The 17,402-nt window shown below is 23.2% G+C and overlaps 1 protein-coding gene across 3 annotated transcripts in view; it reads left to right on the forward strand.

Annotated features, from left to right (window-relative positions):
* LOC129618644 (AMP deaminase 2) overlaps positions 1 to 17,402 on the forward strand; it is a 62,125-nt gene that overhangs the window by 14,883 nt on the left and 29,840 nt on the right. The window contains exons 1-2 of one of the 3 annotated variants that reach the window (XM_055533515.1): positions 7,823 to 7,932; positions 14,546 to 14,692. The exons of 1 other annotated variant lie outside the window; for it this stretch is intronic. In XM_055533515.1, the coding sequence (XP_055389490.1) occupies positions 14,590 to 14,692 (103 nt within the window). In that variant the 5' untranslated portion in view covers positions 7,823 to 7,932; positions 14,546 to 14,589. Of the gene's footprint in view, positions 1 to 7,822; positions 7,933 to 14,519; positions 14,693 to 17,402 lie in introns of those variants that run through there. One more of the 3 variants, XM_055533516.1, reaches the window with a different exon arrangement.

Consider the following 17,402-nt stretch of genomic DNA (forward strand, 5'->3'; position numbering starts at 1 on the left):
TTTTTTATTGCTTGTTATGAATTTATAAGCTAGTTATACTTATAATATCTGTCAATCAGGCACTTTAGCTTTTATAACAAAATTTTGAATTTGTTTGTTGAGCCAAATTATGTATGTGTTGCTACCATTTTCTATAAATACAACATAAAAAGGTTGCTGATATCTGCATATAAATATTTTTAATTTGATAATTATTTTACTTATTGTTTATGATGTACATCGCAACTGTATCATTATTTACAAAAGTTACATGTATATACTCATATGTACTTATATAAGTAGGTAAATAATGAATTGTACAATAAATTGTGCTCAAACGTATAAGTAAAAAAAAATAAATAATACAAATTTTTGAAGCAAAAGTATGGTGTGGATAATGGAATATACGTGTGGCATTTTATTATAAGTAGAACGCAAAAAATTCAATTTTGGAAAGTTTAATTTTCAGAAATATCAAAAAGGAAATACGTGAAGGATGTGAACGTATAAGTAATTATAATGTCGAGGTATATTTACAAATCAAATATAAGTTTTTGAAATGGAAACATTTGAAACGTCTATTGGATTTAGGACAAATATTTTCATTTATTTTAATAATATTCACAGAAAAAATATTTTTTAGTTAAGAAAGCAACATATATGAGCTAGTATTTGTTTATAGCTAGATTTTTTAGATTTATATTTAATTTAAGCTTCCCTTAATTAAACCATGTATGCCTGTCAAGTGTCATGTATGTATGTATGTACTATGTACGCAATCAAATAAATGGATAATTCATTTATTTTCAAAGCGATGATAATGTCAATAATTAGAATTGAAACTTATGTTGTGGGATATAGGTATATGTAAATATGCTAATCGTATAACGCAAGTTACCAGTTAACCAAACTTTAAACTCAAACGAAGCAATATTTCATTTTTATTTAAAATGAATTTAGGTCACCATCAAAATAAATCATCCAAATGAAATGTATAGGCTGTCGCCACCTAAAAAAGTAAAATCTATAAAAATCAAATAAATTAAAATTTTTATTATGTATTTATCTACTTCGAGACAATATTTTTTGCTAAAATTGTGTTAATTTTGTGTTTATTAGAGAATTTCCAAGATCGGAGTCTATAATTTTTTTTTAATAAATTAAATTCCAATTTATTCAAAATTTATTGTAATTTTATACAACAGCATTACGAATTCATAAACTTATATTTAATAAATTAATTTTTTAATTAAAATTCTTACATTTTTATGCTTATGAATAATTAATTTTTCACATTTCTTTATGCTAAAATAAATTTTTATTAATTTTTTTTTTTTCAAAAGAAAGTGAGTGTGATTAATACGTATATGCATGTGTATGTATGAAATGTGCAAATGTAGGCAATAAATTTAAAATTTGTGTTAAATTTTTTAAATATTTAAAATATTAAAAAATTTTGTAAACGCATAATTTAAGATGAGCACTCATGTTTTATTAGAAAAATTTTGTGTAATGATAATAGTCCGAATGAAATAATCGCAAAGAATCCCAAGAGAATTGGTCATATTTGGCTCTTCTGCTTATTGAGAAAATTAACCCGTATATACTTATAATTTTTTTGTACGAAAGTAAAATTATAAGTAGTAAGTATATTTATACTTACTAATTGTTATGCACACAATGCTAAAATTTTTGCCCTAATGCATTATAAGATAAATGTGAAACAAAAGATTGCTTTGTATTTTCAAAGCAAAATGTATTTTTCAAGTAGATTATAGTTCATGGAAAGTTTTGAAGTTACTTTATTTTGGGTTAGTTTAGAAAATTTAAAAACAATATTTAAAGCCAAAATTCTATATTTGCTTTTTGTATAATTATTGTTAATTGCTAATTACTAGGTAACACGTTGAACGTGGTAAACCCTGCGATCTCAAAAGAAAAGTGGTGGTATTGTTTGCACTTATTTATGGTAGAGCTTCGGCAAACTTCTCGAATGCCTTTTTTTTTGATACCGCATATGATCATAATAAATTATTATTTTGTCTATGTATAAAAACTCCGAAAGAATATATTGCACAAAATTCAATATCAATTGCACAAAATCTTTGCTGGGCATAGGAATGTTTTCTACACATATGTTTTTCTGAACCCTTTTATTCAAGACTTAAATTGGCTTATAGTAAAAGTAATGCGAAATTATTATAAAAAACGTGATATCTTCTGTGTGCTGTGATGTTTGTGTGTGCTAAAACACACAACAGATGCAAATAAAGCAAAACCAATTTTGAATTTATTACAAGCTATTTTTCTTTTCAACCTAAGGTTGCATGACATTAAAATGAACTGAGGATTTAATTACTGTTAAAAAAGACTTATTTATTCTTAAGAGCAATGCTTAAATACTAAATAATTAAAATCAATCAGATGTTTAACTAGAAGTGAGACTCAATGCACTCCAACTGAAGAAAGTTTCTTTTTATGTTTTTGTTGCCAAAGAAAGTATATAACTTGATTTCTTGGCGCTCATATGGTAACTTTGTCATAATTTTATTTTTATATGATATTTGTTTTTGTTTATTATTCTTATTCATAATTCATAATATTTCGCCCTCAAAAATTGAATTAACAGAGTGCATATTTTGTTTTCTTAAATGATAAGTAATATAAATTCTTTTTCACCGAAAATGATTTTCAGTGATGCTCGAAAAAATTAATTTATTATCCTTTTAAGAAATTTATAAAGAAATGAAATCAAAAATAAAATAAAATAAGATTTATTTAATAAATTTATAAGATTATTAGAAAATAAAATATACTTAGCATAAAAGTGTATAATATATTATTGTTGTGTATTTATTTTTGAAAAATATTGCCTATTTTATGGACAATGACATTATGAGAGAAAAATTAGGTCAATGTTTTCGGCACAATCTATATTATATTATAACATTTCTAGAATATAATACATTAACATTCGTATGATGCATGTTTAATATGCGCACATATATGTATACTTGTATACTCTAATAATTTATATGAAATTTTAATTTTTGATTAAATTAAACGATCATTTAAATTTCGGACGATCATTTGAATTTCGGGCAAATGTTTGACCATGACTCGGAAATTATGTATGTAAATATGTATGTATGCGCATTATTTGAGATTAAGAAGTTATATTCATACTTAATATTTATGGAAATAATAAATTTTAATTGAATTAAAAATGAAAGTAATGACAAAAAAAAAAGCAAATTAAAATAAGAGATAAAGAAAAATTGATTTTGGAATTTTATTCTAGCATCTAATAATTTGGTTTTAATAGAATTTTTAAGTAATATATTAATTTATTTATAAGACGCCATTTATTAAAAACTGTCTCACGAATATAATACTCATATGTATATTGAATTAAAATTTAGAATATTTTTCAAAACCAGAAATAAGAATATTATATTTACTTATATTTTGTATACATGTTTAAAAAGAGTCTTTTTATACTCATTGTTTTGAAATAATTTGCAAATTCAAAAAAGAATGGTTTGGGGGAGGTAAAACAGAAAATAATGTTAGTCCTACAAGGCTATAAATGAACAAAAGCCCGACAAATATTTGGAATTTAAATTAATTATTGGATTTTTAATTTTTAAAAATTAATTGTGATTAATTTCGTGTCTTCAATGTGAAGACAATGCTGTAATAGTTGATTATTTAATTCTCGCCGTATTGTAATTCTTTAAAATAAAAACTCTGAAATTTTGGAATACTTATGCATTATTTAAATGCATTAAATGAAATTTAGCGATCATAAAGAATAATATGACAACTACAAGCATCAGCTATGTAGTAAATTTAAAGGGATTTGAATGATGAGTATTGGAATTTGATTTTTTCATTTAAAATTTCGGAATTCTGATATTCTTATTTTAGATGATAACTATAGACAGTTAAAGACGATTCGTTTATTATAAGTATAAAATAGAATTAGTAAAATACTTCGGCTATTTAATTTTCAATTTTTTTCCGAGAGATTTGATATTCAGAATTCAGACATGAATAAGAGGTGTTCATATATTCTAAATTTACTTTTTTACGGAAATATAAGAATAATAAATAATAATATTATACTTATAGTATAGAAAAGATTGAAAATCTTCAAAATTTTCTTTGTTGAAGACACAAAAAAAATTACATTTCAAGGTGCATTACCATATGTTTTAAATTATTTAATTAATTAATAATACGATATGTAAACAATAAATAATTTTCTTGAATATAAATTCGTAATTTTTATTTATGGCAAATATTTCTGTGCGTAAACCTTTTTTAAAAAAATTTATTTATGAATAAGAAATTGTAATAAATCAAATCATTTGTATGTGTAGAAAAACGCATAATAAATTATTTTAATTAATGTGGTTTACAACGCTTAAAATTTTTTATTATAGCGTAAAATATCAGCGGCATGAAAACAGTCCCATGCTGTTGTTGAAGCATTATACTCTAATAATTTTAGAGGAACTGTCAGAAACTTTATCAATCTTGTTTTATGTTATAACAAATATTCAGGGTTCAATTAGTAAAAGAAAAAAATTATTTATTGTATTATATGATCTTTAAAAATTGATCGAGTGATTCAATCGATTGAAAGAGATTACTCAGAATACTATTTTAATGTGGATTAAAGGATTGTAAACAATATTCTTATTTTTTTTTGAAATCAAAAGCAAGATTCGCCCAGTGATGTTCTCCTACTAAATATTAGCAACATAATTGACAGTTCAACATAAATAAGTAAATAATAGCGAAATTGTTTAATATAGTACGTTGTTCACAAATTTGGTGTGATAAGAATTGGATGGAGCTGCCACTGATGTTTAGGCATTCACTTTTCATTAAATTCCAAACAAATATTTTCTTTTTTTGAGACTGCTTTTCTGTTTACAAAGAAAAAATTTGTTCATATTTCAATTTTTAAAAATTGATTAATTTTGCTGCTAAGTTGTGACTTTTTTAAAAATTTACTTAACAAAATCGTTGAGGTTATTAACAAAAAACATTAAAATGTCATAAATTTTTGCAACATTATTTTATATAATTATAGTTACCGTTTTAAATTAAAAAAATGGAGTGGAAAAGAATTTTTTTTACAATAAAACTCAACTACACAATAATGACGATTCAATTTATGAATAATGAATGTTTTAGATAAAGACAAGTTTCTTTTTGCTTTTTGATTATTTCGTATTAAAAAAATTAAATTTAGTTCTTTTATTTATACACATATTATGTATGTGTGCAGGTATTTATTTATAATTTTGTTATTATAAAAAACAAATTATTTTTTATACGTCATTAAGTTTATTTTCTCATTATTATTTGAGTATAAGCATGTACATACTTCTATTATTGAAAACATATACCTTATTCTACAGATTGATATCGGTACACATATAGTTACCAAGTATATGTAATCGTAATACGTGTTATAAAAAACTTTAGATATTTGTTATCTTATATACTCTTATACACTTATATTATTTTAAGTTATGAAATTGATATTTTATATGCATTATTTACATTAAATGTTATTTAAACAGAGAACAGCTGAGATGAGTTTGCCGGTATGTATACGATAATATTACAACAAATGTCATTGTTTCTAGGTATCATATACTTATTTACATTATGTACAAATTTAGGGTAATCGTATTATTATATACTTAATTTTATTTAGTATTTCTCTTAGGTATATATAACCAAAAACAAAATTGTTAATACTAAGAAAATTTTACATTTATTTTGTTTGTGTTGTTCAGCGGAGGAGAATCATTGAGTAAATGAGAACCTAATAATATTTATTAATTTAATTTTGTAAAATAAGATTTCAAAAGAGTTTCCAAATTTAGTACATATTATGAAAAAATCTATAATATTTCTTTGAAGGTGATCAAGTTAATAGGATAGATTCTAATTCTTCATTAATTATTAAGTTTGATTTTATTTTTAGGTAACTCAAAAGTATTAGAATTATATTTATATGTAATGCAATATAATTTCTTTATAGTTGCAAAATATGGACCAATTAAAATATTTTATCAATAAGATCCAAGTTTTAGAAATGGTAACAACTAAATCACATATCGGAAAATTTTGAAATCTCAGTGAAGAAATACAAAATTAAATTTATCAAGAACAAAATGGAGAATTCACAATTTTATTAGATATCAATAGTGACAAAAATTATACAATAGTAAAATTTAACTTTTTCTTTTGTTCAAATTTAACAAGTGTTTTTGTTCAAGTTTAATAAGATAAAATTTTTTTCTTTATATTGTTTTTGCTAAAAGAATATAAAAACGTTTTTATCGTTAATTTACACAATTTTGAATGCAATATATGACAATTTTTGATAGCGAAAGAGACAATAAATAGAATTAAATATGACAGCTCAAAAAATATTCATCATTGGGCAAATGTTTATATAATTTGTACATATATTGATCACGTGAACGTTTACGTTTTATAAATATTGTATTTTCTAAAGCGCATGTAAGGCACTTCATAATTTGTTGGTTGTTTAAACCTGCTTTTATGGATTTTTTTCTCATTTTGCTCATTCTTTTAGATATAAAATTTTCCCTGAATATTTTTTCTCTTTTTCATGTATGTATATATTAATGTCATCATTTTTGTGTGTATTTCCAATTGTATGTATAAAGAGTTGATATGAAAGATTGTTGAGATATGTATAAAGAGTATATTCGTTGAAAAGCTTATTATATTTTTTTATTTCTATCGTTATATTTTCGTTTCAATATTTAATTTTATTTAATATTGTGTTGTTTTTCTCCGATTTTTTTTTTGTCTGTGTTTGTAGAATTATAGATAGTATGGATATAAATTGAGTTTGTTTTTTTTTTTATTTTCTCAATTTAAAATATATACGTACATTTATATTAAATTGGAAAATCAGTATTATATGGAAAAGCCTTTGATTTAAATGTAGAACTCATTCTTTTTACTTTTATATTTTTTTCTATTATTTTATTATTATTTTTCTACAATTCGTATTGAAAAATAAGGCAAAAATATTAAGAAAAATAAGTAAATAGAAAATTTTGTTGTGTTTTGAGAGAAAAATGAAAAACATTTCCATACTACTGTGAAAATAAAGAAAAAAAAATATTTTCAAAAAAAATTTTTTTTTAATATTTAATAGTGAATTTATATTACTTTTGTTGCAGAAATAAGTGAAATTTTGATGGAAATTTTTAATTAGAAAAATAAAAAAAAAAAAATTTTTTTTTAAATTTTTTCTTATTCACATTTTATTGTCTTATATTAAAAAATTGTAGTTATGTAATAAAATCAACAAATAAAAGTTGAAGTTAATAAAATATTAGAAATATTTTTCAATTTATTTTTTATATAAAATTAAAATAAAAATAAATTCAATTAAATTGTGTAAAAAATTATTTATAAAATTGTTATTGTTAATTTTTTAGTAAATTATTGAGTGCTGTGAATTTATAAAGTATAACAGTTGTTATACATTATATTTTATTACTACGCGTAATATATTTTTAGTACCTACTTATTTTATACTATTTCGTATATTTATACATATTATACATATGTACATGTTAATATAATAATAAATATATTATGTTATATAGAGAGTTATAAAAACTTTTATATTAAACTAAACTAAGAGAACAAGAGAATTTTTTTTTTGTTATTAATAGTTAAAATTTTGTTCGCAATTATTATAACATATTATTAGTGCCATTGCTTGTCGTCGCTATTGTCATTAAACCTTTATTATCTACATATTATAAACTTACTATAAAAAGTAATAACTTAATCCAAAAATATATTTAATATAATAAACAAAGTTCTTAAAGCCTTTTAAAAATACGAATAATTTAAATAGAAAGAGATAAAAGAGAAGTATGTATGTAAGATTAAAACATTATGATTTATTTATAGTTTAATATGCGAATATTTTCTAAGTATTTTATTATTTTATTTATTTACAAAAACTTTTGTACCTTTTTATACATACATACATATATGTATACATGTACGTGACAAAATAATATTTAATCAAATATCTTCTTTGTTTTATTTTTGATTCATAATATAAGCAAAATTGTTATATTTATTTCGCGCTCGATGGAAAATTTTTTGGTTTTTTAAAAGAAAAATAATATTGTGCTTATGGCAACAAAATAAATGTATGTAATTACAATGTGCATGCTTGTATGTATATCATTATATTTTCTCTTATTTAACATTAATTTGTGCTAAATAAGTAGATATGTACTAAATTTTTATATTAGGTATTATTTATACGTTTTATTTAGGTTATTTCGAAAGTTAAAAGTGTGAATTTTTTTAATCAAAAATTCATTATCAATATATATACATATTATGTATATATGTATATACTTATTATGTTTGTTTCTTCAACTTAAATATGACGTGATTAGTCATTCCAAAGATGATATTTTGTAAATATTGATTTTTGAACAGTGTTACATACAATGTGCGTATATATATTTATTTTATTTATTAGCCCATAATACGGCTCCTTTATGTCTAGAAAAAATGTAGTCACAATGATTTTTTGTGGGTAGACAATTTTCTACCATTGCAGCATTTATTATTTAAATATATAACATATCTACATACGTTATAAATATAAAGAACTATTTTCATATGATGATAAATAAAAAATTATTAAATTTTTGCGCATGATTTGAATATTTTGTCTTATTTATTTGATGCTTTCTTAAATAATATTTGTTTATATACCTATAATATGTATGTTCTATCTAAAAGTTTACTTAACCCTCTACGAAATTTCAATTTTAATAGCGTTAATATAAAATATGAGTTTAAAATTCGGTTTTCTTCAGGATATTGATTTTAATATTATACCTTTTTGTCTTAATTTAGCAATTATAATATACCGATTTTAATTATTTACCCAAAGCAGATAATTAAAAACAAAGCATTAATTTAAAATTATTCTTGTCATATTACACATTAAAAGTACTATATATTTTAAAAATTTCTTCAAACAAATCATAAATTCCACTTTATTTTTTACTTAATATACATATATTTTTATGAATTCTACTGACTTTCTATCATTTTATTTTCCATGATATTTATGAATTTAAAAAGTGAACATTTACAAAGATAGATTCCGAAAAATCGTATAATAATTATGTATAATCCCAATAGAGATCTTGGTCAAAAAATGAGGATTAAAACGACCAAAATTTTCCATAATAACTATCGTTAATAACTTTTAACCTAGAGGAGAAATAAAAAATAAAACGCCCGTTCGCTTCAATATAAATTAATATGTTCATACAAATGTATATTTCAGTGCAGAATACCGTTGATGGTACCTTAATGGTACTATTTCTTCCTTCAGACCTCTCCTTTATAAAAAATATCAAAATTCATTTAATTCTAATATATCGATTAGCTTGTAAAATTGTTAATTAGCTCAAAATTAAAAAATTTCCAAATTAATTTTATTATCCCATTATTTTCAATCATGTAAATGCAAGTTTGAATTTGTGAGAAAGCTTTTTGTCAAATAAAGTAATTTTTAAAGTATTTATTCATATTACTTACTTAACCAAATGTAGTCTCTTATCTAGATGTTAATGTGTACTCATATGGATATAATTTTGTGTTTTGTTCTAAATTGCAATGAAATAGTGCCCCGTTTGGATTTGAAGTGACTAAAAATTTCATTAATTGGTTATCTAACTACTTATACAAGTTTTAATTCTAACTACATATTGACATCGTCTTGGAAATAAAAAAGTTTTGAAATTCCAAATGAACTTTAAAGTAAACCATCCAATTGAGATTTTTATGTCATTAATACTTGTGGAGTAGGGATATAAATGCTATTGCCATTTTAATTATGTGTTCGTTTTTAATATATATATTTTTTAAGATTTCTAAAAGAAAATTAGATTTACAATTGTGTATAGTTTGCGATTAAGTTAAAACAAAACGTTTGTATAAAAAGGTACAAAATTCAAAGATTTAATTTTTTCCAAATTTATTTTGTTTTTGTGTAATGTCAATAATTTCTGTACAAATATGATGTACAAAAATATTCCCGTATAATAAGTTCATTATTTTAAATAACAAAATTTAATAGAGGCATAAATATGTCATTTTACAAATGGCACAAAAATAAATAAATGACATGACACATCAATTAAATTCTTATTAAAAATTTTTAAATTTAAAAATTATTTTTTTTCTACAAATTAAATATAGAAATCCAAGTAATTTACAAAAAAAAAATTCCTTTAAATTCCCGTCCCGTGTGTAGGAAAAATAAATTTGCAAATTATCAAATGCAAATATATATAAGTAATATATTTATGCGTTTCTATAAGTACCTAAGTATAAATGTGGATAATTTCTTGAAATTAGGAACAAATTTGAATTCAGATCACTAAATTTTTTTGTCATATCATCTATAGGTACGTACACGTACATTAACCATTTATTGTTTTAAAATAGGTGCAATTATACCAAAAATTTTGTGTACATTTAAAATATTTGATTTGTTCTTTTTATTTATTTATTTTATTAAAATTTCGTATTAAATTTTGAAATATTGCCAAAAATTGAATAGAATAATCTAAGCAATTTATTTTGTTTTTTGTGTTGAAAATATAATTTAATATTATAATAATGATAAAATCAAAAAGAAAATGAAAATATTTTTTAAATAAAATTAAGTAAATTAAAAAAAAAATTGTTTTGCGCATTTATTTAGCATTTTTCAGTAAAAATTTAGTAAATATGTACAAATAATTATAATTTCATAAGTATGTATCACTTCTATTACTATTAAATGGTGTATGTATACATATATGAACGGGTATTATAGATACATGTATATAATAAAAATTTAGCATAGTAGTGTATAGTGGTTAAGTGATCTTGTTCTAATTAAAATTTAAATAATTTAATTGCTTACTTTGAATAAATTTGTATTAAATATATTTTGTGTATAATCAAAGTATAAATTCTATTTCCATTTCGATAATGAAATGAAGAAAAATAATATTTTTATTAATAATTTTATATATGTATGTATATGCCCAAGTGTATACATAATTATATAATTTAAAAAAAATTTCCATACAAGTCTGATAGATTTTATACAAGTCTGATAGATTTTGATGAAAATATTTTTATTTTTCAGAACTAAATTTAAATATTGAAATCATTTTTTTTTAATTTGACACATTAATTTGTTAAATTAAATTTAATTTATATTAATAAGTAGGTCAAATTTTATTTAATTTGACATATTATGTATATATGTATGTATAAGGCCCAGTAATGAATGTCTGCTGAAATTAAATAGAGTGAGCATAGTGACAATTTTTTTGTGAAAACCCAATTAATTATATGAATGTCTAAATCCCATACCTACCTCAAATTAACTGGATTAGAAAAATGTTAGTAGACACTAGAGGTCTACATCTAATTATTATTTAAGTTTTCGGAAAAATTATTTATCTACATACATATACGTATTTACATAATGCGATTAAAATTTCAATTATTAAAATTATACAGTTGTTCGTAAACTATAAATTATTTGCAAAACGAACTTGTTTTGTCAATATTATACAGCATAATTGAATTAATTTTTAGCATATAATATATACATATGTTTGTATATATGTACACAAATCTATAAATAACTTTGTATAAAATTTATTCATATGTAAATTAATTTAAAATGAAAAAATTTCACAAATTGCTGATATCTTCGATCAATATAAATAGTGATAAAATCATTTAATAAGCAATTTAAAATTTATTTTCATATGAAATTTAGCATATAATTAAATGACAAGAACGTCAAATTATGATATTTTTTTATAAAATCAGCAAATGTATATATTGCATTGCATGTGTATATAAGTATGAGTAACTATACATGCATAGTTGCTAAAAAAATATTTTATTGGTTTAGTGTTAAAGATAAAAATATAAATTTAAAAATTGAAATAATATTAATTAATTACATAATATAAGTACATATATTATATACATATATGTGTGTTTTCAAGTCTATTACTTGAAAGCATTTTTTTATCATTTTTACTTTCATAACGAAATTTAATTAATAGGTATTAAGCAAACACCGTTTTTTTAGATTTGATCTAAAATATCAATCATCAAATAAACAAACGATCTCGTTTCTTCTATATCTACATACATGAATGGCAAGATTACACTCTTGAGAGTAAAAATGTTTATATTTTAATAAAATTAAATTGTTCAAAAAAATTAGTCAAAACTCAACTCAAATGGCGACGTACGACGCACTATTTAATACGCCAATACGTTGATACGTTACAGTACTTCAATGTATACAATTGTGTAGGACTGCATATTCTCTTGCATGCAATTTTCTCATCTTTCTCAAATATAATATTTGCTCAAAAAAATTAGTCAAAACTCAACTCAAATGGCGACGTACGACGCACTATTTAATACGCCAATACGTTGATACGTTACAGTACTTCAATGTATACAATTGTGTAGGACTGCATATTCTCTTGCATGCAATTTTCTCATCTTTCTCAAATATAATATTTGCTGTTCAGAAGTGAAATATTTATTAGAGATAATATTAATATTAGAATATTTCTTTTTCGGATCGTTTAACTTAACATTTCCTAAAGAACTCATTTGTATCATATCTTAAGTTCTTTGATCTCAAAACAAAGGAGACTAACTCACTAACTAATTTACTTGAATAATATACTATGGTATGTTGTGAAACTGCCAAGATAAAATTATACATAATGAATATAATAATAAATGTTCTAAATTTATAATGTATTCATAAATTAAATTTAGTGGGAAAATAAAAAACAAAACCTTCGGAAATTTCTTTGAACTTGATCTCAATAAAAATCTCTAGTATATTATGTTAAATATATTATATTTTGCTTTTATTTTTCTTTGTCTTGTTATGATTAGATGACGAAGTTTGCATGGTCAGTGATCATTGTCTTCTTTAAAATAAAATAACAAAAAAAAAAAATAAAAATCTTTAGTGAAATAAAAGTTGTTGACAAAAAGAAAAAATACAAAATGTGTACTTATGTACAATGGAAAGATCAGTGACCATCTACTCAATTACTGGATTTCTAAATTTAATAAATTGAATCATTGAATGTTTTGATATGTTTATATTTTCAATTATTATTAGTATAACTATATATTTGAGTTTTTTTAAGTTTATAAATATATTTTCCAAGTGTATAAGTATGTTTACTTACCATTTAATTAGAACCTACTTACTTATTCATATGTTCATTATGACGTGTATATTTAGTGAGGAAGTAATATATTCGAACTGATACATAAAATTGTGTGTATTATCTTAATGTATTTCTTTGTATATACATATATATATATCATAATTTATGTGTATATCAAACATGCCTAACTAGCTTTGTGGCAAATAAGTTTGTACAATAAATATGAAGTACAAAGTTCCTATTTGATTTACTTTTTATCATTGCTCTGAGACTTTTCATATACTTACAGATTTGCAAAATATTGCCATAAATGAAATATTTAGTTTATTTATAGAAAAAAAAACTAGAATCAGGCAATGCAACATTTTTATGATTACGAGTATTTGTATAAAACAAGTTTCGTGTAAAAAGTTAAGCAATAGATGCTATTTTAATGTATTTTTATATAAAAAAAAAAACAAAATAATTTGTGTGGAGTAATAAAAACACTCTTATGCAATTCCCTCTTTTACACGACTGCATTGTATGCAGCTGGGCGAATTATGTGATCACACAAAATTTTACATGTTAAATTTTCAACAGAAATGACTTTCTTCATGATATAGAGAAACGTAAGTGGATCTTTTTTAGCTAGGTGTCGGTTTGTCAGGTAGACAAATGTGTCAGTTTTTGGGATAAGTAAGTCAGGTTTCTGTAACTGATCGGAAATTTCATATTTCATTTCAAGTTTTCAAAACAATAAACTAGTAATTTTTTTGCGAATATCAGGGCTCAGAAACTCTACTATAATTAAATTCATAACTAAGACCTTACTGTTTTTTTTTTAAATTTGAAAAAAAGTATCATATTTAAAGGACATTTGAACAATTTAAAGTAAATTTTGTGTTTTTAAGATAAATGTGCAATTTTAGAAGTGAATGTTTTCCATTGATTAGAAAAACTTGTTTTTTCTTTAGCTAAGAGACAAGTTACCTAAAAAAATTATTTGTAAAATTTACTTCCAAAAATAGAAAAAATTCGGTATCAAATGTGTCATGTTTAAATTTTATGTCATTTTGATTACAAATTAATCGTCTAATTAAGAAAAAGTATTGAAATATCAACTTTTAAAATTTTTCTTTCGCAAATAGAAAAGTTCAATTATTTCTAATTTAATTGATGTGAATGTCAAACAATTTTCAATAAAATAAAAAAAAAAAAAAAAAATAATTTTGATTGCTCAGAAAATTGTGTCCTTAATTTTGACAATAAATCATAAATTATCAAAATGAGTGCTCGCGGATTTTTATTGAATGAGAATGCTCCATTTGAATTATTGGAAAAATTGCAAAAACCTCGAGATAGTATCGTCGATAATACACTGCATATGGGTAAGTTTTATTGTTAATATATCATTTTTTTCTTGATTTTGTTGTATAATATTTTGTTATATAATACTTAATTATCATTAGCTATAATTATGCAATATGAGTTTTAAAGATTAAATTGGTATTTACACAAAATGTGTTTGAATTCGAACTTAAATTAGAATGTGAGGACCGAATATCAATATGAAACATTCCATTTCATACACTCTTCAATTTTCGCAAATGTTTAAGCGAACCTAATATTTAGCATAATAGGAGAAAGAAACAATTTCGAGTTCTTGATACAAATTTTTTTACAAATCATAAAAAATGAAAGTTAAACAACTATTAGTTTTAAAATGCTGTAAAATATTGAATACACTTATTATTATGATCATATTCATACCAAGCATTGCTAATATTCCAATCGAACATAGTGTTTTGTGTAATGATGTGTCTTTTAACACATAATTCTCTTTTAATTGTCCACGTATTTTCAAGCTATAACTTTATCTAGTTTAAATAGTAGAACAAATTGTAATGAAATAAAATATTTAAAAATTGTTCAAAAACTATTTTTTCTATTACTATTTGTCGTAAACGATTGTGTTTGTATAATATTATAGGGGAATAATAATAGTGGTATGATTCGAAATTTTGCTTGTACACACATATTTGCATATGAATAAAATTGATAAGAATAATTGAAAAAAAAATCGAGTTAGTTATACCCGCATTAAAAAATCATTAAAATTCAATGTTGATAAGTCTTAATTAAATATTTAACTCTAATCAATCAAATGTACTGAAAAAATGTTATAAAAATAGATGACATTGAATGTTTGTCTTAGAATTCTAATTTTAAATAAAAAGAAAAATTAATTATAGTGCAAGTTAAATATTTAATTATATGACAGATAAGCGTATAATCTTAAGTCAAATCGATTCACAGACACCACTGTGTTATCGTACATACAATTTAATATGCATGCATATTTCAAGATAGCGAACTCCATATACAATTTTAACTATTCACAAATTGATATTTTCGTCAGCAGTTATACCCGCACGAACGTATGTACGAAGGGTATACTAAATTTCCCTTACCGTTTGTAACGCTAAGAAATAATGGTCTTAGATATAGACTCAAGTGCATGCTTTTGATCAGCGTCGAATTCTAAGTCTGTACGTCTGTCCGTCCGTGCGTCTGTTCGTTCGTCCCAATGATAACTGAAAAACTAATTAAGCTAAGTTCACCAAATTTTCACAAATGATTTTCTATAGTAAGTTTCTAAATTAAGTTGTCATACAACTTGAAAAGTTATTTGGCTGTATCTCAGAAACTATAAAAGCTATGGTATTGAAATTTCACACAAACGAATATATTAGTAAGGCCAATGTGCTTGATAAAATTTGTTGCAATTGCTTAGCTCTTTCTGGTAGCTGCCATACAACTTCATTAGTAGTTTGGCCATACTTAGAAAATAAAGAAAAGACAGTACTGAAATTTTGCATAGATTAATATGGTAATACAGCAACTTAAAGTCATTGTCTGTCCCATAGTCAACTATGATATATTATGTGCACATAGAATAGCAAATTCGTATGGGTATCACAGAGTTGACATGGTCAACTCTATTTTTTCTCGTTTTTAATTATTTTTAATATTATTGACATTTACTCAATGATTAGGTATTTATATTATTTAAGTTCAACTTTTGAAATTTTTTAATTAAATTTTGCAATTTAGCAATTATATATTTAGAAAATCAAGAAAACTGTTTATATGTATATATATATTGATTCCAGTTTGCTAAATCATAATACTTATATATAGTTTATGGACACTTATTGTACAAAACTTTTTCTTTATACCCGTACGAACGTATGTTCGAAGGGAATACTAAATTTGTCTTACCGTTTGTAACGCTAAGAAATAACGATCTTAGATATAGACTCAAGTGTATGTTTTTGATCAGCGTCGAATTCTGAGTTGATTTAAATTTTTTTGTCTGTCCGTCCGTCCGTCTGTCCGTCCCAACGATAACTCAAAAACTAATTGAGCTAAGTTCACCAAATTTTCACAAATGATTTATTGTAGTAAGTGTCAGAACCCTATTTAAATTGGACACAATCGGGGTACAGGTTCGGGCAGCTGCCATACAACTTCAAAATTTATTTGGCTATATCTCAGAAACTATAAAAGCTATGGTATTGAAATTTCACACAAACGAATATAATAGTAAGGCCAATGTGCCTGATAAAAGTCGTTGAAATTACTTGGCTCCTTCTGGTACCTGCCATACAACTTTAAAAGTTATTTGACTATATCTCAGGAACTATAAAAGCTATGGTATTGAAATTTCACACAAACGAATATATTAGTAAGGCCAATGTGTCTGATAAAAGTCATTGAAATTACTTGGCTCCTTCTGGTACCTGCCATACAACTTTAAAAGTTATTTGACTATATCTCAGAAACTATAAAAGCTATGGTATTGAAATTTCACACAAACGAATATATTAGTAAGGCCAATGTGTCTGATAAAAGTCGTTGAAATTATTTGGCTCCTTCTGGTACCTGCCATACAACTTTAAAAGTTATTTGACTATATCTCAGAAACTATAAAAGCTATGGCATTGAAATTTCACACAAACGAATATATTAGTAAGGCCAATGTGTCTGATAAAAGTCGTTGAAATTACTTGGCTCCTTCTGGTACCTGCCATACAA

The sequence above is a fragment of the Condylostylus longicornis genome, unplaced genomic scaffold, assembly GCF_029603195.1.
Source record: "Condylostylus longicornis isolate FDR11 unplaced genomic scaffold, ASM2960319v2 ptg000010l, whole genome shotgun sequence".
Lineage (NCBI taxonomy): Eukaryota > Metazoa > Arthropoda > Insecta > Diptera > Dolichopodidae > Condylostylus > Condylostylus longicornis.